This window comes from Diabrotica undecimpunctata, chromosome 10 (genome assembly GCF_040954645.1).
Source record: "Diabrotica undecimpunctata isolate CICGRU chromosome 10, icDiaUnde3, whole genome shotgun sequence".
NCBI classification, from domain to species: Eukaryota; Metazoa; Arthropoda; class Insecta; order Coleoptera; family Chrysomelidae; genus Diabrotica; species Diabrotica undecimpunctata.
This window is the reverse complement of record NC_092812.1, coordinates 8576369-8602826: the sequence shown is the minus strand read 5'-3', so window position 1 is coordinate 8602826 and position 26458 is coordinate 8576369. Positions and strand designations below refer to the sequence as shown.

Here is a 26458-nt window from a genome sequence, read left to right as displayed (position 1 = left end):
TTTCGCCAATTTTCATTTTAAATCGATGTGTTCATCAATTTTGAATATACTGACCATACTAATATCTTGAAGATGTTATTGTCGTCTAAATTTTTTATTACTACCACTTTTTATGCTATGATTCTTGGCTTATTTCTTTGGTTACTATACTACTGCATTCTTCATTGGAAGAGTTTTATTTTCAACTTTTATCATATTGAAGTATATCTAAAACTTTTAGTCCACAGTAATTGAGCACACACATTCATTGAAAGATTCGGTAGTATATGAAATCGACCTTGATGTAATTCACATGAAATGCCAACTGCTGATTTATTAATTTCGGTTTATTGTAACAACAAATGGAAAAATAAACAATAGCGTTGTGCCGAGGTCTGCCAGGTTGGAAAAGTGAGTTGAATTGTTTTACTTTTCAGCTGCTTTTAACTATCCGTTTTATTAATAATTAATTGCTATGTTTACAGACATGAATATATTATATACAATTAAGAGCGAAGTGTTTCTGGTCTACTCATATCGTTATGAATATTTATGTTTTAATATTTAATCGTGTTACCTTTACTTTAATTAATATTCCGTTGTTTGATAATAATTACACATAATGTTATTCCTTATATTAGCTATGAACAAGATAAACTTTTAAATATATTTGTAGTAAATAATGAATGTAGAGTATACCTTTCAAATAATTATACTTCTTCTTCGCTTGGGTCCTTATATCCTTTAGCGTCGGATTGTTTATTTTAACGTTTGTTGCTTATCCATTTCTCCCTGTTTTCCAGTCTACACTCAACACTCAATGCACTCATTTCTTCAATAGTCTTTTCTCTTTTTTGTCCAATTTTGTTAATTTCTATCCATCCATTTTTTTTCCTGGGCCTGCCTTTTTCTGTTCTCTTTGATTTTATTATCCTCTTCGTTGAATTGGTTTGGTTTTTCGTCATTAGATCTTCATATCAGCCCAAATGCTTGGAAGGTAAACTGGACTTCTATCAATCAAGAGAAAAAGCAGATTTCAGGAAAAGTTACGGGATAAATGATAAATCTTTAAATAATTAAAGTCCTGGCAGAAAAATCTGTGGAATATAATAGGCCTTTATCATTGGTGTTTATCGATTTCAATGAAGCATTTGACATAGTAGAACTAACATCATTAATGGCAGCACTGGAACAATATAGAATAAATATTGCAGATGCGTAAGACTTATAGAATACATATATCACCACAACTGTAAAACTTCATGAAGCAACAGGTAATTAAAGTAGGCAGAAGAGTTCGATAAGGAAGTACCATTTAGCCAAAGCTTTTTATAACTGTCCTCGAATATGCCATTGAATCACTGTCTTGGAAATTCACAGATGCCATAATTCTTATCACAGACAACATCGCATATGTAAAGCAGATGCTTAACGAATTATTAAAGGCCTCATTGGCAGTTGGTCCCCTAATAAATGAAATCAAAACTCAAATAATGGTCTCATAAAACACCAGAATAGGGGACGTCGACGCAACCAAACGCATGAGATACAGTGTAGAATAGATTTAGGTTGGGCTGCTTTTGGAAAATTATGGGAAATATTTAGGAGTATTGTAGCCATATATGCATAGTGTTACAGAGCGAAGAAATTAACATTTTCAAAAAAGACAGCAGAAATTTTAAGAGTAGCCCAGGGAGCCAGGGAAAGAGCCATACTTGGTATCACTAAAAGATACAGAATACCCAATAATTACAATGAAATATAGATGGGCAGGTCATGTGGCGAGAACATCGAACGACAGATGGACTAGAAGAATATTAGACTATTAGACCACGAGCAGACAAACGTAGCAGAGGTCAACCACCGAAGCGTTGAAGCGACAATGTAAAAAGAATAGCTGGGAACTGGATGATGACAGCCCAGAATCGAGAGATATGCAGGAGCTTGAAAGGGGCACAATGAACATTAACACATGGTGATGATAAACCGCCCAAATGTTTCCTCTCAATTTTTTCCAGTAGAGTTTTTGGTTTATCTCTTGTCTAATTTCTTCATTTCTGTATCTATTTTTTTTGTCTTTCCAGCAATCCAGCAATAAATGATAGTGATTTAGATGATTTTTAGACATAAGTCTAGTGTGCAGTATATGTAAATACACTGTATCATTAATAGCACTAATATGCTAAAAGGAAACAGTTTTAAAATAAGATTCAAATAAAATAAAATACAAAACATTTAATAATACAAAAAAATACGAAAATTATAACCGTCTAGGCTTTTTATCATCTTCTTTAAAGTTTATATATTTTTTGCAAATTATTTTGTATCCATTTTGCCATGTAGGCATTTTTTCTCTGATATTTTAACTACTCCGTACGTCTAAATTCTTCTTTCCCTCTCTAGAATTAGATACTGCATATCCCTCTCAGAATTACTGCATATAATATCCTTAGATTGTGAAAAGTTCTACTTTTAGATATCTACCATTAGCATTACATTATAATCTGCCGAAAGTATAAACATCAGGAAGGAAAACTATATTTTCGTGTTCATTGCTACATACTCGGGCAGCAACAGGTAACGGAAAGAAAACACTGCAACTTTAAAAGGGAAGATTAATGTGTTCAAGTTGTAGAACGAATTGTCTTCAATTATAAATTAATTAGAAAAACTGTCTTTGTCTAATTAATGGCAATGAGTCAGAATGAATGAATCTATCTCATACAAAATAAGAACGAACTGCGTTTTAGCAGAGGCGTGCCACTTAATTTGTCTTAATGGAGATGGTATAATCTAAAAAGCCTGCATGTAACGAACACCATCAAAATATATGTTTACGGCAATCATCAGATGCGGTGATAACAAAAATAGGCAATTATAATTTACAACTAGCAGGAAAAGTTACGTTTCAGAGAGGCTAACTTCATAAACGTCCAAGAAAACATAACTAGTGTTGTGGGCGACTTTGATAAAACGATTCATTACAGTATTACAACAACGACTGTATTTTTCTAATTATTTAAAATTAGAATGTTTGCTACGTCTATTCTTTAAACATAATATTTAAAATAGATATCATCGCATTTTTGCTTCTTTCGCTCTTTGACTTTACGGAGTTAGATTAAAGGATACTGGTTTTGATACAGAGGTGAAAAATAATAAAAATTAATATTTTATCATATCTTCACAAAATCATCTCTACCTAAAATGTTCGACCGTTATAGATATACCAGAGGCGTGCGGTCCATGGAAGCGGGGGAAGCACGGTTTTCCTATACTTCGGTATAAGAAAATATATTATTAATTAGTATTTAATTATTAAAAACCTTTACCCTTATCTAAGTAATTTATTATTTAAGCAATAGGGTTCGAAAAATATTAAAAATTGATCACATAAACGAACTCGAATATGGCAATGCCCCGGCAACACAATTCAACGCATCGAACCTGTCCGCACCTGTGTTGACAGAAGCGCTTCCCAAATACCTGCACTTATCCCCTTTAAAGTGGCTCAGCGATTAATGACCTCACCCACGAATCATGTCGAATTACGCGGAAATTTGGTAAACAGGCAGTACTTTCTCGGCCGCCCTGCACATTTATTTATTTAGTAGCAGTTGATGTACGATCAGTGATGGCTGACGGTTGAAAAAATTGTAAATTTTGTGCTGCTTTACTTGTTTGTTGTTTATCTTTTTCCGTAATAGAAGAAGTGAGTGAAGAACCGTCGTGTGGGTTTGTGAGCAATGTAGAAAACTGTGTTTGCATTGTGTGTTGTTTATTAAAAAGACGATTTTCAAGTCGAAGTTATCAAGAGAAACTGGACATTAGGAAGTCTATTAGGTCATTGGACCACATTAATTTAGGGACAAAAGTGGAAAAATCGACCAACATTTTCACGTGGGTTTTTATGAGAAGCATACATGGTTAACCGGCTGCGAAAATGTATTAAAATTATTTTGCTCGCCTTGTTTACTTTTTAATACAAGCGAAAAAACAAATTGGAACTCAGCCGGCATTACAGATTTAAATAATTTTCACAAAAGTGTAAAACGCCCATGTAAATAGTATTTAAGTGCTATAATTAAAGAAAAAACATTCGGGACATATCGCATTGAACAATCATTTGAGAATAAGCCACAGAAAGTTTATCACACATAGATAATTTGGTTTTATCTTGACTTTTTAAGTGACTTGGCCTCTTATTTTTTAAAATCATCAAAAAGAAAGCATGCTTTGAATATACACGTTCAGAAAAGGTTTCCAAAAAGTGCTCAGACGTGATAAAACTACAATGGACGTTTAGTGCAAACAATATTTTAATACAGTAATTCGTTAATAGACTTTTTTCAAGACGTTTCAGATAATAAAGAAAAATGGGATTTTGAATGGAAAATTTTAATTTCAATTTTTTGCATATTTTTGTAGAGATTTTTCCTTTTATTGATATTTTATTTGACAGAACAAAGTCAAACTATATTTCATTTTTTATAAGACAAATTGACAGACAAATTATAAATAAATTTGCATTGGTTGATAGGACAACAGACCTCAAGTATAAATAAGTGTCATATTGTTGTTGAATGTTGTGTGTTGTGGAAAATGCATCGGAATATAAAAACAATTTTAAATAAAACTCTTATTTTTAAGTTTAAAGAAACTACCGTTTTTAGAGGTAATTTTTTATAGTTTTTGTTTTTAGTTTTTAGAAATTAACTGTTAGTAATATATTAGGTATATTGATAAGTCTTAAGTAGGTATATATGTTGACCTCGACCCTCGTAAGAAAATATTTTTTATACCCTTATTGAATGGCTTCCCTTTCCGAAAATGTCACCGCACGTCACTTAGTGTGCATACATAATATAAACATATTGAGCTTAATGTTCTTGTTTTCCATTGTGACAATTGGACCTCTGTTTTCACGTCTCTCTCGACCATGGTGATCACGAGTTTCAAACGTGCTAAATAATGAAAATATCGCAAAACAGTGGCGCACCCAGGGGGGGTTTGGGGGGTTAACCCCCCCCCCCCCCCAGGGCCCTATTCCGACATTGTTACTCACACATTTTAAGGACTCAAAACGGAGGTAGCATCATAAAAAAATTCCCGTGCCAAACCAAACCCCCCCCCCCCCCCAGAGGCAATTCCAGGTGCGCTACTGTCGCGAAAAAATGCAAAACTCATTTATAATAGCAGCAATCACTTCGCGAAAACGAAAGTAACTGAGCATGGGAAAAACAGCAGATTTCAACGTGGGCTCAGTTGCGCTAAACAACCAACAGTACTGTGTCCCTTTTACGCTGTTGCCATATATATTTATATATATATATATATATATATATATATATATATATATATATATATATATATTTATATACGTATATTCTGTGTTATTCAAAACATTTCCTAATTAGAATTTTAATGAAAATAACATGAATGAATTAATTAGCAGCAATAATATGTCCCTTTTAAACCTTGAATAAAATTTATTTTCCTTTACATCACAAGAAAATTTGAATTAATCTCAATGTAACGATCTTGAGAAAAATGTCTTAAATACGCAAAAGAAGTTTGTTCTCTTAATTAATTTAAATATCAACAGTTAATTAACAGCTAAATGTAATTATTGAAGTTGTTAATTAATGTTGGTATTTATCAACTACTAAAATGATAATAATAAAGTAACAAGAATTGCGAAGAACAGGATATAGGGCTAAATATGTATAACAAGGATGAATTAATACATGTTATGGATTTATAAAAATCTAATAAAGTCACGAGCAGAATTCCAACAGAAAGTAATTTTTATTACAACCAATAATTGTGGCTTAATCCTATATAAAAATAATATTAATTATTAAACATGCCACAAGAAAGTAGTTTCAGAACCTTCCTGGAACAAGATATTATTGAATTTCAGTTTGGAATTCATCGATTGGATTTAATATAGAACCATAAAAAAAACGTAATTTAAGGAGGCCATGGAATTATTTATTACTACCAGTCTGTAGTAGCTTAGCCACGATGCTGAGCGACGTGACATTTATGGTTTGACATATTAATATAAAGTTTGATTAAGGTTAAGCCCTTATTTTGAACAGGCATTTTTCGGAAAATTACCGGTATTCAACACAGCAACAAATATTACTTTTATATAGAGGTCAAAAGAAACTGTGTGAATTGCAAAATGAAATTATCCATTGGATAATATTGGATTGGGCAGATATTGGATATTATCCAAATGTATACAATTTATACCATTGACCCCATATCTAAAATTATATAAAAAAAATAAGATTACAATTTTCTAAAAATATTAGAAAAATGTATTAAGGACGAAAGTGAACTTATACGAAGGACGTGAAATGTATAAGATATACACACATAATACATTAATACAAACAACAGACCAAATACAAGCTGCAAGACATAACGTCATAAAGACCAAGAACAGGAATAGGATATTATTTTTAGTATATAATTTATTAACTCCATTTTACGTTTGTAGTAAAAACAATAGTTACAATGACTATTGATTTCAGATTTCGTCCATAGATGTACTTCCACTGTTAATCCCTTAAACATTTGGTGCACGGACAAATTTACTGGATAAAGCCAGTACGAACACGAACTGATTGATGTTAACGGCTTTGAAATTATTCTGTTGTTAGTGAATTAAAAAATTAAAGCTATTTTAAATCAAATATGTAGTAAGAGCTACTTAAATATAATGATTAAATACTAGGTATAAACATGTTTTGATAATAGAATAGTAACTAATACTAATAAAGAATAGTACAAAACTAAGACTAATATTCAAATTTATAAAAACCAAGAATTTTTATAGTTATAGGGATATATAGATACCAATTGTTTTTTACAACTGGAAGTTTGATTAGATTACAATTCCAAAAATATGCTAGGCAGTTTCGATATTACCAGCTTTTTCACCAATGTTCCATTGGAGAAAACTTTAAAACTAATTAGAGAGGGATGATACATTGACAACAAAAACCAAACTGAATGTATCAGCTATCAAGGAGCTACTAACGTTTTGCACAGACAACACTTATTTTCAACTAGATAATGATATTTACAAACAAAATTTTGGATTCGCCATTTGCATCTTCGTCTCCATTCTTAGCAGATACATTCATAGAAGATTTAGATCAAAACATTGTACACAAACAAGACAAACAACCCACAGTATGGTGGAGAAAAAAGGATACAGGATATGCAACCAAAGTTTATAAAAAACCAACCCACACTAACAAATATTTAAGTTACCACTCAAACCACAACATAAACATCAAAAATGAAATTATCAAATCATTATATGGGAGAACCCAAAACACCTGCTCTCATAAAAATGCATTTTAGGAAGAAAAACCTGCTTACAAAGGTCTTACTAAAAAATGATTACCCATTGTCATTTATAAATAATGAATTTCATAAGATTGAAAAAAGGACACAACAAAACACCACAAGCAATCCAGAAACGCTCCTAAGAAGGGATTTAAAGATGACAACAATACCATATGTAAAGGGCTTATCGGAAAAATTAAAAAGGATAGGAAATTAGTATAACATCTTAACAACATTAAAACAACCAATACACTGAGATCCGTCCTGTCAAAAATGAAACCTAACAACACACAAGAGAGATGAATGAACTGCATTTATAAAATACCCTGTAAATGCAACAATTTCTGTGTAGGAGAAACCGCAAAACCACCAAGTGTCAGGATAAACAAGCATGAAACATATATCAAAAACAAAGACTTCGACAAATCACAGGTATACAAACATTCCAGGACAATGACCACAGAGTATAATAGAAAGATATATCAATCATCATTAAAGAAACATACATGAAAGAGAGTAAAGCTCAAAAGATCGAAGAAGCAACTCTCATCCTACTTCGAAACTCCTACTACGAAAAAAAAAATATATAGCAAACCTATTAACAGAATGTAGCATACTCTGGTTACTAATACTAAAAGAAGTCAGCAACAAGAAAATAGCAATATTAGCGGATTAATAGAAAGTCGGAAACACATTATCTACCATTATACATATTACTAATATAATACATAAAAGCATAATACACAAACGCATAATGCACAAACAAATAATAAAAAATACACAAAATAATTAGAAATTGATATCATCCTAAGGACACAAACTACTCTCAGGATTTTTCAACTAAAAAATAGCTATTTGCTTACAAGAGCGAGGCCAAGTATGTCACCCGTCAGTTTTGAAAAACATTACCGCTAACCAACTTTTGGTTATTTTTTCTTGGCATATTTTTTAAAATAATTTTTTTTGAAGACAATTTCCTCCTAGGCTCCTAGTTTGGGCTAGTAGATCTTTCTACACTGCAGCAAGAAAGATAATTTGTGTATTACCTACATCTATGTTTTATTAAAAAATACAGGAATTTTCGAAGATATTTTAGTACCTGCTCAGGATCTAAAAAGACCTACCAGGTATTTGTGGAGTTGGCGAATAATAATCCTGTAGTTGCAGATAACATTTTCGGCCGCTACCTCTATACTCTCGCAGAATCTGCATGTTGCTCTGCCTAGAGATGATACGTTTTTTCAGGTACTCTTGAGCACAATTAGAGGAAAAACGCCCCAGAACAAAAAAAGTCGCAGAAGGAAATCTTGTCACACTCGGCGTAATGAAGCGATACCCAAAGTTTGGAGAGAGGATCTATCAAAAACTTTTTTGCCGAAGCGAACTCTAACTAAAAAGTTAATCTTTTGAGGTTTAAGATATATTGTGTATAACAGCTTTTAAACAATATATGAAGTATGTTTTGAAGAAGTTTTGAAAGTTCATACACTAAATACAGTTCCCGAACATCCCAATAAAAAATATACATAGATCCTGTCAACAGTAATAAAATTCTTAGTAGGTATATTGAATTGCCAGGAGTTTAGATATTTTTGTCTTCATAGTAATTAGCAGCTGGTTTATTTATTAGTATTATGATTAAGTCTGTTGAATATTCTAATGGGATAAGAATTTTTTTATACATGTTTTGTAACGCAATATTTAACTTTTATGTGGTGCATATAACGAGCTAATTGTTTTTAATATTTTCCTTAATATTAGTATTACAATATATTTAAATGTTCAAAACTATATAAAATATGATGTATACGGTTTTATTTTTAAGTCGAGTAAAACGCAAAATTTATATAGATCAATTCGCGGATTGCTGGCAGTCTCAGACTGACGTGAAATCTAAAACTATATTTTTCATGTAAATTGTTAGTTTTTTTCTCTTATTATACCTGTTATTATTTTATATGTTAAATTCATTAAATTGATGTATAGGCAGTGTTATATTTATTAGTATAAATGTATATTTATTAGTACTAATAAATAAGACACACGTGGATTCAACTAACTTGTTTATTGACAGAACCATGACTGACTGATTGACCTAAGACATCGTATCTAAAACGTAAGTTGTCTTTTTAAATAAGGGTATTTTCATAACAGGCAGTTTTTATGGTCGTTTTGTATTCATATTGTTATTATAGTCATTTTGCTTTGATATTGTTACTATTGTTGTCATTTTCGATTCTTCTCTTCATCTTGTTTGAGATCACATTTTTTTTTGTTTAGTGCATTACCTCCACATTTTAAAAGTTCTCCACATATTCTATCATTTAATTTCGTTTTGGTCGGTATATATTTGAACATCATTGATTCATTTCCGTGTCCGGAACACACATTTCATAAACCAAAAACAAATTAGAACTATACAAGTAAAAATTAAAATTTAACAAAAAGACTAAGATAGATACAAAAGTTCCGTTAATATACATTAAATTTTTATATTTTATTACATCAGAACTGTGCAACTTGCTTGGTCAGGTCATTACAGACAAAAGATGAAAAAGAACAAAATTTGAACAAATTATTTAAACATAATATATCATTACAGGTGGGCTTCAGAACTTTTCTACATATGGTGAGGTGTATGCACCTCTTATTTATATAGTATGTAGATGAAGTATGGAATTGTTAATTTTAAATCCAAATTTCTGTAATCAGATGGTGAATTATTTGTGAAATATCTATTTTATGATACAGATTATTACCAATTTATTTAAAACATCTTATTAGATAAAACTGTTAATACGGTTCTGAAATATAACGTAGTTTTAATTAAAATTGTGATATATTCCCATTAAATATATTAGTAAACATAAAACTGTTAAAAATATTTACTTCCATGCAGCAGTTTACATATTTTCAAGTATCTCTAACCTCGTTTCGTTATTGAAACGCAAATGTCCCCTATAATCTTGGACCAATCACAATAGAATTACCAATTGAGTTAATTTTAAAACCTAAAAACAACTCAATCAAACCGTGTGTCTTAAATAAACGGAGAAATAATAAAATTAGAATTAATAATAACTTGACACGTTGATAGCCATCAGGATAAATTCCCTATACTTATACAGTATTGTCTGTTGTAACGGCAGCATCAAATGATGGTCCTAATAAGAAGATCGATTTAGTCTAATTCTAATTATTATCAAGCTTAAATTTGTTCAGAAAACAATTTTTATATTAATATCATATTTTGTATTTTAATATTTACAGTACCGATTCACTACAATGGAACTACAAAGGTGTATGTCAAAGGCAGCGATTTTTTTAAAAACACTTTTAATAATTTTACCGAACGAATAAATGTGATGAAGTGTCTTTGAAAAGAAATAAAGTTGGAAGATATACATACAATTCTTCTTTAACAGGTTCACTGCCGTAGCGGTCAAATAAGCCGCTTGTGCGACTATGCAACACAGCTTGAATAGTTTCACCCCATATTTGTGTGTTTTCTGGGGTATATATTGTTTTATGGCGAGTCTGCCTTGAAACGGCCTAATTTTGTGTAAGCGGTCTCCTTCTTCGCAATCGTTATTAGAAAAGCCCGTTATTCGAACTAAGCCCATGTACCCAAGTAGGCCAATAAATTTCAACATTTCTTCCCTGTTCGTAGGTTGCCAGTCATGTAACCTTGATTTTGTGGAGACATTTATTGAAGGCACTTGTTGCGTTGCATATAAGTTTGTTTGGTCGACCATCAAAGCGAAAATATTGAAGTAAAGAAATGCATAAAAACAGGAAACCGATGTTCTTCTTCTTCACGTGCCATCTCCGCGACGGAGGTTGGCAATCATCATGGCTATTCTGATCTTAGATGCTGCTGCTCTGAATAGTTCAATTGATGTGCATCCGTACCATTCCCTCAAGTTACGCAACCATGAGATTCTTCTTCTTCCAACACTTCTCTTGCCCTGGATTTTCCCTTGTATAATCAATTGAAGTAGGTTGTATCTCTCATTACGCATAACATGCCCCAGGTATTGCAGCTTTCGTGTCTTGATGGTTTTCAATACTTCCATTCTTTTGTTGATTCTTCTCATGACTTCGTTGTTTGTTACATGCTCGGTCCATGATATCTTCAGGATTCTTCTATACACCCACATTTCAAATGCTTCCAACTTTTTAGCAGTCGACGCGTTAAGTGTCCATGCCTCTATCCCATAAAGCAGAGTCGAGAAAATATAGCACCTTGCCAGCCTAACTCTCAAGTCCAATTTTAGTTCTCTTGCACATAGTACCTTTCTCATTTTATTGAAGTTTGTACGTGCTTTCTCTATTTGAACTTTGATTTCTTTGGAGTAATCGTTTGTGTGATTAATTATTGTGCCAAGATAGTGGTAGTTTTCAACTTGTTCTAAAGCACTACCGTTAATTGTCAGGCTTTCACCATTATTTTGGGTTTTTGATATCCTCATAAATTTGGTTTTCTTGGTGTTTATTGATAATCCATATTCCTCTCCATACTCAACTATCTTGTTCATTAGCTTTTGGAGGTCTCGGAGGTTGTCTGTTATTATGATAGTATCGTCCGCATATCTAATGTTGTAAATTGGTGTTCCATTGACCTTGATTCCTGCTGTTTCTCCCTCAAGAGCTCTTTTCATAATTTCTTCAGAGTATGCATTGAATAGTAGTGGTGACAATACACACCCCTGTCGCACTCCTCTTTTAACTTCGAACTCTTCTGATGTGTGTTCAATAATTCGTACGTGTGCCTGCTGTTTATAATATAGATTTGTTATAATTCGAAGGTCATTGTGTTGTATTTGTTTTGCTTTGAGGATGTCCATTAGCTCTTTGTGGCGGACTTTGTCGAAAGCTTTGTTGTAGTCTATGAAACAGACGTACATATCTTGGTTCACATCCAAGCATCTCTGGATTAGTACGTTGAATGCAAATAGAGCTTCACGGGTACCTACGCCATTACGGAATCCAAATTGAGTTTCTTCAATATCCATATCAAGTGTTTTGTAAATGCGTTTATGAATGATCTTTAAAAACAATTTAAGTGTGTGAGACATCAGGCTTATGGTACGGTGGTCAGTGCATTCTCTAGCATTTTTCTTTTTTGGGAGACAAATGAATGTTGAGGTCAACCATTCGTTGGGTATGTCACCCGATTGATAAATTTTATTAAAAAGCTTTAAGAGGACATCAATGTACTCATTTTCTATTATTTTAAGGATATCAATAGGCAGTTGATCTGGCCCCGGGCTTTTTCCGTTTCTGGTGTTCTTTAGTGCATACATTATTTCTTCCTTTGTAATTTCTGCACTTGTTTCTCTGTCCTCAAAAGACAAGTCTTGTGGGTTTCCTCTTTCGTCGTCGAAGAGCTCTTCCATATACTCTTCCCATCGTTTTAGTTTTTCGTCAGTCGTTATCATAGTATTTCCATTTTTATCTAAAAGAGTTGTATTGTGGTTTCTTTTTTGCAGTCCTGCCATTTCTTTAACCTTTTTATGTATGTTGAATAGGTCGTATTTGTTCTGAAGATCCTCTATCTCTTTACATTTTTCCTCATAGTAAGTTTATTTTGTCTCTCTTATCTTTTTTCTGATTTCGTTGTTAATGATTTTGTAATTGTGACTGTCTTTGTTCTTGGCTTGTCTTCGTTGTTCCATCATGCCGAGTATCTCGTCGGTCATCCAATTGTCTTTCTTTCGTGTCGGTTCTTTTAATATCTCTTTGCATGGAGCGAGGAGGCAGTTTTTTAGTGTTTCCCATTGTTCGTTTATCTCGTAAGGGTTAGTATCTAATTTATCAATGTTTTCGTATATTTTCTGTTGAAGTTTGCTTTTTATATCAACTTCTTTCAGTTTTCTAACATCTAATTTTGGAGTTCTTTGTGGTTTTCTTATACGTTTAAGCTTAAGCGTGACATTAGCGATTAGTGGGTTATGGTCTGATGCGACATCTGCTCCTGGATATGTTTTAACTGATTTGATGGTGTTACGATATCTCTCTTTAATCATTATATAGTCGATTTGGTTTCTTACAACTTTTTCCGGTTTATCTGCTGGTGAGCGCCATGTATATAACCGTCTCATTGGTAATTTAAAGAACGTGTTTGTGATTATTAGACTTTGTTCTTGGCAGAATTGTATTAGACGATCGCCTCTATCGTTACGTTCCCCTAGTCCTTGGTCTCCCATTACTGTTCCAGCTCTTCCTTTGCCGACTTTTGCATTGAAATCGCCCATAACTACCGTGATTTCCCTGTTCTTTGTCATTTTCAGTGCATCTTCAATTTGTTGGTAGAATATTTCTACTTCATCTTCTGTTGCATCCGTCGTTGGCGCATATACCTGGATCAGATTTAGTTTTGTGTGTGATGTCCTTATTTGTAGTAGCATCACTTTTTCTGAGATTGGGACAAAGCCCTCTATTGACTTTTTGACCTCTGTATCGACAATAATTGCTACTCCACGTCTATGTTGGTTATCAGTGTTTCCCGAATAATATAAGGTACCGGTTTTTGTTGAAAGATATCCTGAGTTAGGCCACCATGTTTCGCTTACTCCTAATATATTTATATTCAGTCTTCCCATTTCCTGAAGGATGTTATGCATTTTACCAGGTTGATACATGCTTTTGACGTTCCACGTACCTATTTTTGTTTTTGATAATTTTAGTTTGTCTTGTTTCGAAGTTTGACAAGGGTTTCGCCGGTTAACGACCTGGGAGTCCTTGTCTGTTCCTCCCCTGCCGGATCTTGGGCTCCGATTCCCATGATCAGTTTCTTTTTTTCCTTTAGTACTCATTGCCATGATAATTGTACTAGAGATATCCAATTGGATCTTTAATGCAGTGGTTTCTCCTTGCCTTCTGCATCCTTATGCCGTTGACCATTTACTTGATTCATTCGCCTTTGGTGCCAATTTCTTAGCACTAGGACAAAAGAGTGCCCTTCCACTTACCAACTCATCCGCCCGAAACCGTTGGCCAGTAAGTGTGGGATTGCTTATACCGGCAATCGCTCGGTGGAATTTTCGCCATATCTGGCTACCCTCACTTAGTTTAGCCTGCAGACCAATGCAGTTGCCCGGGGTGTGGCACGTGGAGCCATAAGTGAGAGTTAGCTGTCTTATGAGGACCAGTTATCAAGAACCATCTCCCGTCTATGACGCTCGATGTGGTCGTTCCGATAAAAGGTGCTACCTCTATAACACAACTCTACACCCCGATGTTACTTCATCTAAAAAAATAGCTGCTGCATAATTTGGATTGAGACCGAAAGTATTATCAAATTTGAATCGTTGGTGATTCCCGACTGGATTCGTCCATTGTTGCTGATTAGTGATTTCATTATCTTGAGTGTGTACTGGGTCTTCCAACAAAACATTTTCAATATCCGTCTCATTATCTGACATATGATTTTTTATCTATCAACAACACTAGTTTAATTTTTTCGCGTAGTAGTATCTTCGTCTGATTGGTGATTGCCAACTGGGTTCGTCAATTGCTGCTCATTAGTGACTTGATTGTCTTGACTGTCTATTGGGGTCTTCAAACAAAACATTTTCAATATCCGGCCCGTTATCCAGACATCTGTTTTCATGTTCATGTTTTTGGAGTAGTATCTTCATGTGAAGTAGACGATAAATCAATATCTTCTGAACTTGAAGGTACATACAAGTCTTTCTCAGAATCCAATGTGCCCGAGTCGTTACCTTCCTATTAAAATAATTCTAATCTCACTTTCAAGAGCTAGTAAATAACAAAAAAAACTTACCGTTTTCTTGTACTTCAACACAACACAAGTATGTAAGCTCAAGGTAACTTCTGAACCTGACCCGTAACCGCTCGGCGTACGAGGTTATTATCCACTGCTGGCGCCGAAGCGGTCAGATCGGCTGATTTTGAGTTTTGAAAGGTAACTTCTTAATTTTTTTGTGGAAATTATTTTGCTTTTGTAAAATAATATTTTATTGTCTCGTTATTACAATATTCACTTTGATGCCAGAGAAAAATTTTACGAAAATTACCTTGGCAGTTAACCTGTTAATTCGCGTCATACATATTTCTTCGTCGTCATTGTGGTTGGTATGTATATTTGTGTATCGTTTATGGCTCCCTCGTCGTACGTATTATATATTACCGGAAACCTAATTATACATTTACTATACTATAAATAAAAATAACACACACACAATATTTAAGTTTAAAATGATTGTTAGGTAATTGCTGTAAAATTAACACAGATTACAATTACCTTATTTTGTATCAATAGTACTGAGAAATAATACGTTAATAACAATATTTATAAAATAATACTTGTATGTTAATTATTCAAACATCCTTTTCGGTTAAATATTTTTGAAGTGTGTAAACAATTTTAATTCCTCACTGAGCGCTTTCGGCTTACAAAGCCATCTTCAGAGCTATGGTCAAATATTTAAGTACTCTGATAGGAGAGATCATATGGTAAGAAAATTACAAAAAAAAGCTGATTATATTAACAATGAAAAAAAACAAAAAGGACTGTACACTAGACTCCACAAAAACACAATAAAAAAGATAGCCGAAAGCAATCAGCTAGGAATCAAAATTGTTTACAAACTTTAAAAATATTTCCCTTTTTAATCTTTTAACAAAATTATTTGGCTTGGTATCAATATCTATATTTTCCCAATATGTTTGCCTCATATCTCATTTTTGTGGATATTTTGGATGTAAGTCTCACTAAGTTTTTTTATTCTTTTACCAGTTTAATTATTTTTAATATTTTCGAAAGCCATCTGTTAAAAACCGATCGGACTGCCGTTCGTCTTTCATTTAATCAATATGCCGATTCTCGAATTCTGGTATCCTATACCAGCTTATCTAGATCCAGTGGATTGATATCAAATGTTTTTTGAATCATTTAGTTATCTCATAGGGCTCCTGAGAACCCCTAACGTAAGACTCCACTGGAAGTTGCTAGTCCTGAGACGAAGTGTCTACGAGTACTTGTTGATAGCTAGATCCATTTAAGTTCAAAAGGCCTTGTGTTAATTTATCTTGCACAATGAATGAATTGAAATGTATTTCTGCCACTACTGTAAGATTGGAATAAGAAAAGAAAGAAAAGCAATACTGTGTAAAATTGCTAAAAATACAATACAAATAGTTTATAATGCTTTAGTTTATAATGACAACACACTTTTTTGCTATCTTTTACTACTTGTTAAAGACTATCACTAGTTTATTCTTAACATGTTAACATTTTTAAAATGTATTCTGGTAAAATGATTGGTACTGAATATCCTTCTGTGACCATTTTGCTAACTTCAAACTTGTCCTGCAATATGCTACTTAATATAATGATAATTAGTTATATTGGTCAAATAAGTTATGAAATAATTGTTTTCTTTATAGAGCTTCAGCTAGAAACCCCGTCCGCTGCCCCCACTGAGCCGCACCCCGGAACTCGCCCAAATTATCAAATTCCCGTCGCCGACAACACAAAACTATCTGTGCTTACTGCGTAGAATGGTAGAAGGTGAACCACCAAGAAACCAAAAGCAAGACTCTGATGTAAAAATCGAGCACCTAGCAAACGGCTGCGGATCAAAAGATCTGGAGCTTGGAAACTTCACAACGGCCAAAGATATCCCATCGAAAGTCTCGTCGGATGTAGATAAATCCAGTGATAAAGCTGACTTCGAAAAAGCCATCGAACTCACCAGGTACGTACATATTTTAAAACTTAATGGTAAGCATGTCGGTATTTAATCCAGATCGGATGTAATATCTGATGTCCTCTTGCTACCCCTTGACCCATTTCAAAAAATATTGAACAAAAAGATTGGATACAAATAAGACGCCAAAATCAACTTATTTTACAACCGTGAAATTAACGACATACCGACCCTACAAACTGGGATTTGTCCAAACCGACCATATTCCTTACTATAATATATAACCGCCATACGATGCTTGAAAATGACAACTATAAGCTATATTTGTGCCGTACTGTACTCACAGATTATCCAGTAGCACATAATAAATATAACGAGAAAATCTTAACGTATAGAGATTCTGAAATATAAAAAAGAAGACAATAGAGAATGGAAAATACTCATACCATACATACTGTCCTCTCATATCTGGAAAAATCAAACAGCTGAGGAGAAGGAGAGTCTTGGTGCACGCGGCAAAAAGTGGTCTAGACGCATGTCTACAAGAAAAGTTTCGGGGGGTAATCCAGGAAGGCATAACCTACACAACGTCAGTAGCGATAATTAATTACGACTGATAAACTTATCAGCACCACTAAGCACGTCAGTAGCTAGCACCTATTTTGTACACAAGGATATACACAAGGTAAACTGGACCACTCCTGATAGAAGAACAATGACTCAGATTGAACACATCTTAATAGATTTAAGACAGGGAACAGACATAATGAACTAAAGAAATTATAGAGTCGCAAACATAGACTCAGATAAATTCAACATTAAAGGCTAGAATTTCAAACGTCAGCAAGGAAAATAAAATGGCTTGAAAGAAATGGCACGTGCAAAAGCTGAAAGATGCAACAATTTCAGAACAGTACTCGGAAAACATCACCAATAGGCTAAGAAATGGAAATGTAAATGAAGAAGGCCAGAAAGATATAGACTCCTATTGGACCAAAATAAAGGAAGATATTGAAGCAACAGCAAAAGATATAATAGGAACAGAAACTGGTGCCCGTAAAAATCAATTGGTTTGACCAATGATTTTTACGGGCACAGGCAAAAAAAATTCCAGGCAACTACAAACAAACGCAGAAGTCCTATTGAAGGTGAATGATTCCCTATTAACAACAAATAAGAAGTATTAGATCGATGGGTAGAATACTTTGACCGGATACTTAATATAGAGAAAGAACAAGAAAACCTGGAAGACGAAAGAGATAAGGTGAGCGGAACAGACGAGAGAGAAGAGAAACCATAAAAGATTCTTGAAGTTAAAGACGCAGTTAAAAAACTAGCCAGAAATAAATTACCCAGAATACATACATAATCTCCCAAAAAGAACTAACTATATAAAGAAGGTGGCACTACAGCAGCTCATAAAAGAAATATGGACACAGAAACCCCTTCCCAGTGATTGGAATATTGGAATACTTTGCGCCATGCAAAAAGACCCCCTAACTACAGAGAAATTACGCTTTTAAATGCAGCGTATAAAATATTCTTCTCTATACTATGCAAACGTATAGCTCCATATGCAGAACGAACTATAGGAAAATACCAGGCTGGTTTGAGAGGATTCATCAGATTGCAACACTGAGACAAATTTTAGAAAGAACTCTAGAATATGGCATAGATACTCACCACATATTTATAGACTACAAGGCAGCCTACGACTTTGTAAATAGAAGAGAAATGTTCAGGGCAATAAAAGAGGTAGGAATATCAAATCAGTTAGTAAATTTAACAAAACTATCCTTTGAAAAAGTTGAATGTAGAGGACTAATCCAGGGAACTGAACCTTTCAAAATAAATAACGGGCTAGGCCAGGGAGACCTTCTCTCCTGTATACTATTCAATCTGGCTCTGGAAAAAGTAATACGTATGTCACAAGTCACAACCACTGGTTCAATGTATAACAACTAAGTGCAAAGCATATGCTGACGATATTAATATTGTTAGGAGAACGGAAAAAGTAGTTGACGAATCATCTCAGCAGTTAACGAATTTGGATACCTGGGAGTGCTCATTAACACTAAAAATAACACTACTGCAGAGATAAACCGCAAAATTTGCACGGCCAATAGGTGCTATTTTTGGCTTAATCTCCTTCTTAAATCCTCAATTATATCAAGAAATACGTAGCTACAACTCTACAAAACAATAATACGCCCAGTCCTAACATATGGTTCAGAGATTTGGATTCTTACAAAAAGTACTAAGACGAATCATACATGAACGGTGAATGACAATGGATTGTGGAGAAAACCATACAGCTTCGAACTTTATAGAATATACCAGGAACCAGATGTCCTAAAATACATTAAGATAAAACGTCTGAGGTGGGTAGGGTATGTAATGCAGATGGAACAAACTGGCCCAACCATAAAAACGCTCCTGATAGACCCATAGATAAGAGAATAAGATGAAGACCTAGAACAAGGTTCCTTGAAACCATCGATGAAGACATGAGACATGTGGAAATACGTACTTGGCGAAGAAAGACGATGGCTAAGGACGACTGGAAATATATTTTTGAGGACGTTAAGACCCACATAGGGTTGACATGGGGTTGTAAAGCCGGAATTATGATGATGAATCAAGCGTACCAGGTCACCTAAGGATCGATAACACAAAAAAGGTGCACAAAACCATTTAATGCCGTAGTTATCTGGGATGCGCAAATTTTCCCGTTAGAAGGATTAAGGGCGATATGGCTTAAATCTAGATCAAGTTAGAAAAGTAATAAGTTACGCGACAAACCATATTTTCAGATAGGTAAATATGAAAACTTGTAACAAGCAGTCAATAAAGAAACATTAATAGCTTTAAAGGCCACAGAAATGGATTGGTGGCGAAAAGTTGAGCATAAATCAAAATTGTTCAGCGTACAAACTAACCAGATAAGAAAATTATTGACAGCGATACATAAGGCTGAATTAGTGTATAACAATAATGTTTTTTTGTTTGCACAAATTGTGTGGATTGATCAAAAACCAGAAAATATTCGAACATAAGATTAACATCCCAGCTGAAACTTTTGAAGCCGTTCAACATACATCTGAAATTTTTTTCAATTTCAAAATGGTAGTGCATCATACTTTTAGATAGAATCACTTATTGCCTGCGAATTTTGTGAATATCATAATAATAACAAGGAACTCTGACATCCAATTTCCAACTTCTTCTCATGGCGAAGTCTCCTTTCGAAAGTTGGCGATCCAAATGGCAATTGTAGTTCTGGAAACTGCTACGCGAAAGATTTCTGCGGATGAGCGGTCGAACCATCTCCTCAGGTCTTTCAGCCATGAGTTCTTCCTACTATATTTCGCATGTTCATGTCCAACTATATTTCGCAATATAAACCTATAAGATTTTTTAAGACAAAATACTTTGTGTACGCGAAACAACCACGTTACAAATCTCATTTTGTGAAACTATCGAATGTAATGTTCCCACCTAAAACATTTTTACGTATGATTCCAATTCTGACTGTTGAATGGCTCTGTATCTATTATAAGTAATAATGTGTTAATATCAGTCAGACAAATTTAAATATCTAATATTACAATGGAAATATACGATATAAATCACTAAACACCACTCGCCGTAAAAATAATTTTAGCTCAATTGGTTCTTGATAAAAATATTCAAATGAGGAAAAAAGTGACTTCCTGGCTTATTTAATAAGATAATTGGGTGAATATATAAAGAAGAAAGATTAGACTAGACTAATGTTTTTTTAATGTGTACCATCCAGTGTTCGTTACATATTCACACATGTATCTCTAATATTAAAAATATTAAAGAAAATTTTACCAAATTTGGAATATTTCATAGGTACAATTATTCATATCTGCTACTTTTGCAATAGTATATAAATTAATAATATCATTGACTAATAATTATTTGATTACTATAAGATATGTATGTGTGAGTATAATATTGTATTCTACTAACCATAAAATATTTACTATAGATTATTTCTTCTTATTTGTCTAGTTCTTACTTCCTTTCTATTATTATCTTCATCTAATATTTTTTGTGTATCAATTTAATTTTGTTCAATTAACTAAAGGCGTTGTTATCGCCATCGTCACCGTAGCATTATAGCATCAGAGCACCTTCTTCTTCTTTATATCTTTGACTTATATGCCAGCTGTTTTATTTTCCAAAGAGTTTTTCATAATTTCTTCCGAATCTACATTAAAAAATAGGGGCGATAATACACGCCCTTGTATTATTACCCTTTGCATTTCAATCATGAATCATTTCTGATTTTTACTATTGTTTGAGTAAGTACTGTTGTCTTTGAATTAACTAAAGATATAAATAATGGTGGCACTTGTTCACTGGAAGGTCACTGAGGTACAGCATTGTCTAAGTTGTCTTGTCGCGTAATTTGAAATTTTCCGGTGCGCACCATTTCTTCACTCTCTCCTAATTCTCCTATTTCTGTACAAATACGCTTCTATTCAAATTCATATTTTTTATATATGAGCTGTAACTCTTTGTACTGTCTTTCATCTTTATTTTTGCAGCTTCTCGTCTATTCCATTAGATACAGAATTTTATTTATTATTCACTCCTCTCTGTAGTTTCTTGACACTATTTCTTTATGGGGGTGTAATATTTGAAGTTTTCAAAAATTTGTATAGTTGTTCTGTTTTGTCCCTTTCGTCCCCTGATGTCTCCACCATCTCCTTTTCAGGTTTAAGTTGACAGTATCTTTGATTTTTCTTTTGTTTTTCTTTTTTTGTATTGTATATACATATATATATATATATATATATATATATATATATATATATATACATATATATACATAAATATATATATATATATACATATATATACATATATATATATATATATACATATATACATATATATATATATATATATATATATATATATATATATAGGAACGAAGGATGGATTACACCGATGATCTATAAAAAAGGGGATAAGGCAGGCTGCAAAAACTACCGTGGCATCTCAGTTAGCAGCACTCTCAGTAGGTTGTACGGAAAGTTATAAAAACCCTAGCCTAAAACGAATATGAACCACGTGAGCTGGGAACAGTAAGCATGATTTTAAGCTGGACGATCGTGCATCGACCACATCTACACTTTAACCCAACTAAATGAAAAAAGAAGGGATAGAGGTAGACCAACTCATCTATTTTGTGGACTTAACGAAAGCTTATGATACAATATCCCTATGTAGACTATGGCACGTACTGGAAAGCCCATCTATTAATATTGCACTTGTTAAAGCAACACAACGATTCTACAACGATCTTCGAAATCGAAGAACCAATCATAAAAGGAAAACAAATAATAGGCGCCCTAAACTAATTAGTCTGGCCAAAAACTATCTCTAAACAGAAAAAGATACAGCTACATATATAACAGCATTTTTAAAAGCGTTGTACTTTATGTATGCGAAAACTGGCAACTCACTAAGAGAACGGAACAAAAGCTTCTCAACAGAGTTAAAAATGAGGAGGTCCTTAGACGCTTGAACCAAACAACACAACCTGTCAATATAATAAAGTGACGCAAGACCAATACTTTGGTCACATTATGAGACACCCTGAAAAATATGAACATTTGCATCTGATCATTCAGTAAAAGATCCAAGATAAACGTGGTCCTGGTAGAAGAAGAACATCATGGCTGAAAAAAACTAAGACTGGTACGGAAAATCGTCTACATCACTATTTAGAGCTGCTGTCAATAAAGTCACGATAGCGAATATGGTAGCCAACATGATATCCAACGATCAATAACGGTCATGGAACTAGAAGAAGAAAAATCATTGTCGATAGAACCAACAACAACAAAATGGAAATTCAGAACATTGCTCGATATTAAGCAGTTGACAGTTGCAATTATTTAGGCAGGACCGTCAATAACAAAGGGTGGTATGAACAACAACATTTGACAACGTACACAAATGGGTATAACCACTATGTCCAACATCACAAAAAAAGGGAAAAAGTTCATATCAGCCAATAACGCTAAAAAAATTGGAAAGATTATTATCAGAACCAAATCCAAATCGTCCAAAATTTATTTCTGAAAATAATAACAGTCTTTCAAGACAGAGACAACTTTTATAGAACTCAACAACACCAAGTGAAGTGAAGGAAATCCTAACGGCCATAAAAAATAAACGAGCTTACAGACCTAAAGGAATTTTTCCGCATAGAACAAATGTTCGTAAACTACGAACCAGACACGTTGCTACAACTTCTCGCTTTTGACACTGTTGAAGCCAAGAGTTGTTTATTATGGTACGGTCATGTATGCCATATGAATTGAAATAAGTGCCCAAAGAAAATGATGAAATAGAAATAAATACAGAGAAAAAAAAACACTTTTTTAAATGGGAACATTTTTTTCTAGTATCCATTTCAGTTTAGAACTAAGACAGATAATGAGCAAATGCTATATTTGGCCAGTGCTGCTGTATGAAGTAAAAGCATGGACGCTAAAAATACCAACGATGAATCGGATTGAATAATTAGAAATTTAGATAAAGGGGTGAATGTTAAAGATTCATTGGACAACACACATAAATAACGTCGAAGGATTGAGAAGAGTCAACAAGAACAAAGAGTTACTTAAGACTGTTAAATGTAGGAAAATATCTTATTTGGGGTATATGTTGAGACAAGATAGATATGAAATAATGCAGCTGATTCTCGAAAGCAAAATGAAGGTCGAAGAAATGTAGGCAACAATTAAGTTTCTTGGCTGACAAACATTGAAGATTGGACGGAAATGCAAATACAAAAAATGCAGCAGAACTCTTTCATATAACAGAAGACCGTGAAGCCTTTGCCATGGTAATTGCCACGTCGGATAATTCTAATAGGGCACAAAAAGAAATATTATCTCCTAGAAGTTCTGATATTCCCACTCACTTATAAAAATTGTTCTTTACTCCCTCTGCATTGTGTATCTAACTTTGGTGATGTGTTAAACATATCAAAGAAACGTTTCATTTCAAAAAAATTTTTAAAACTATTTTTTACAAAACTTTTTAAATGCTATAACTGCAATACTATTTTTGGCTTTTTTTGCAGATATGGGAAATTCCACTTCTTACTTCTAGCAATATGCGGCTTCGTAAGCACCTCCGAGGAGATGGACGTCATCTCGATGTCGTTCATCCTCCCTTCGGCCCAGTGCGACTTAAACCTCAACACTCAAACCAAAGGGTGGCTCAATTCCATCATATTTATTGGTATGATGGCAGGAGCCTACGTTTGGGGTTCAGTAGCAGACTCATTGGGTCGTAAGAAGGTGCTTATTGTGAGTTCCTTCATGAATGCTCTATGTATAGTAGCTTCTAGCTTCTGTCAAACATATGAGCTGTTCATGGTCTTCAGATTTCTAAACGGGGCGGCGTAAGTATTTAATTTTTAAGTATGAATTACGTGTACAAAAATTTATGTTATACTGACTGCAAAATTTAAAACCTGGAGGATCATCTACAGATCCACTATTTTTCATCGTTAATGAGTCAACAATCACAAAATGATTTTACAAAAGTATTTAAGCGTAAACAACAGTTACACAGGAAAACAAAACAATTTTCAGATATGTTAGGCATAAAAATCCTGCGCAAACCTTTCTGGGTTGAATAAGAATTGAACATACCAGGGATGCTTGTAGTATTACAATAATATAATAAACGCTTTAGAATATACTTATTCTAACAGGAAAGATACCTAGGGTTGTTTTTTCTATATTCTAAATAAACGCTTTAGAATAAACTTATTCTAACAGGAAAGATACCTAGGGTTGTTTTTTCTATATTAGTCCGCCATCTCCATCTACTACTGTAATGACTCCAGGATATACTTTGTTAGTAATATTAGTCGGTAGAAAACCTGTGTCTTTTGATTAAACTCAATATCCTCTTCCATTTCTTGTAGTTCGTCTATTTCTTCACCGGACGAATCTCCTTTTAGTAGCAAGTAACTTTCGCCTCTTCTGCAACGATTTCATCATCTATTGCTTCAACATTTGAAATAGAATTAGATGTTTTTTGGCTGATTTGAGAATGAGCCATACTGAATCCTGCAGGTATATATGCCTTCTTTTTTTTTCTACGAATTTTAAACTCAGTGGTTTCCTATTTTTTCTTTCTTCCAAAAATTGAATGAAAGCTTTTCAATATCAAATGACGTTGATGTATTATGATTCAATTTGTTACTAGTTTCAATCACATTGAACTGATAATTTGGTTTAAACGTTGTAATAATGGTGCAAAATTACATGGCAACATACATTTTCTGAATTCAGACTTCAATACCTAGTGATTTTTTTGTATTTCCCCATTAACAATTTTAGAAGCACTGCTGTTCAAGAACGTTTGATCTATTACCTACATGAGTTTCTATATAATTCGATAGAATTTCCCTGCAGAGTTTCTTTATTGATTGAATAATGCTACATTAAGGGGTTGTGTGCTGTTTGGAGTCAAACAAGTAAAATGAATGTCGTGTTTTTGCGTAAATCAAAAATATATAGCAATCAGCTGTTTTAAAGTTAATATTTTTTTATTTTGAATGGTTATTTTCTGAGTAACATAACTAAAGAGAATCTAACAGTTGTTAGTGAACAATGGGAAATGTGTAAAAATTATATTATAGACGCAGCAAATAATTTTCTAGGGCCGCAAAGACCACCAACACGCAATGAGTGGTTCGATGCTCAGTGCGAAGACATTACAAGAAAAAAGAACAATGCATATAAACTGATGCAGCAAAGGAGAACCCAAGAAAAAGAACAAAAATATAAAGATCTCAGAAGAGAAGAGAAGTACATCTATCGGAGAAAAACGCGAACTTGGAAGAACTTGAGGCATTAAAAAAGCAAAATCAAACAAGAAAATTCTATAAAAATCTAAATAATGCAAGAAAAGAATTTAAACCAAGAATCGGACTATGTAAGGATAAGGATAGAAATATACTCAATACAAAAGAAGAAGTATTGAAAAGGTGGGTGGTGAAAACACTATAAAGAACTACTTACTATCGAAGTAGAAGATCCAAATCAACCACCCCCAGGAGCAAACAACAATACACCATTAGAGCCTCCATCAATTCAAGAAGTACGGGATGCAATAAAACACGTAAAAAATAATAAATCTCCAGGAAGTGATGGTATACCCGCAGAACTCATTAAATATGGAGGTGCTACTCTGACTAATCATATATATCTATATATATATATATATATATATATATATATATATATATATATATATATAATCATACTGAGAGCCTGTAATGAGAAACAAATCCCGAAAGAGTGGTGTATTGGGATCGGAAACGCATGTTGGGCAGCGACAGGGAGATGCGCTGGCGTGTCTCC

At 33.5% G+C, this 26458-nt stretch overlaps 1 protein-coding gene across 2 annotated transcripts in view; it reads left to right on the top strand.

Annotated features, from left to right (window-relative positions):
• LOC140452511 (synaptic vesicle glycoprotein 2B-like) overlaps positions 1 to 26458 on the top strand; it is a 109074-nt gene that overhangs the window by 72753 nt on the left and 9863 nt on the right. For both annotated transcript variants that reach the window (XM_072546819.1, XM_072546820.1), the window contains exons 2-3: positions 16762 to 17072; positions 24160 to 24483. In XM_072546819.1, coding sequence (XP_072402920.1) covers positions 16876 to 17072; positions 24160 to 24483 — 521 coding nt within the window. In that variant the 5' untranslated portion in view covers positions 16762 to 16875. The remainder of the gene's footprint in view (positions 1 to 16761; positions 17073 to 24159; positions 24484 to 26458) is intronic.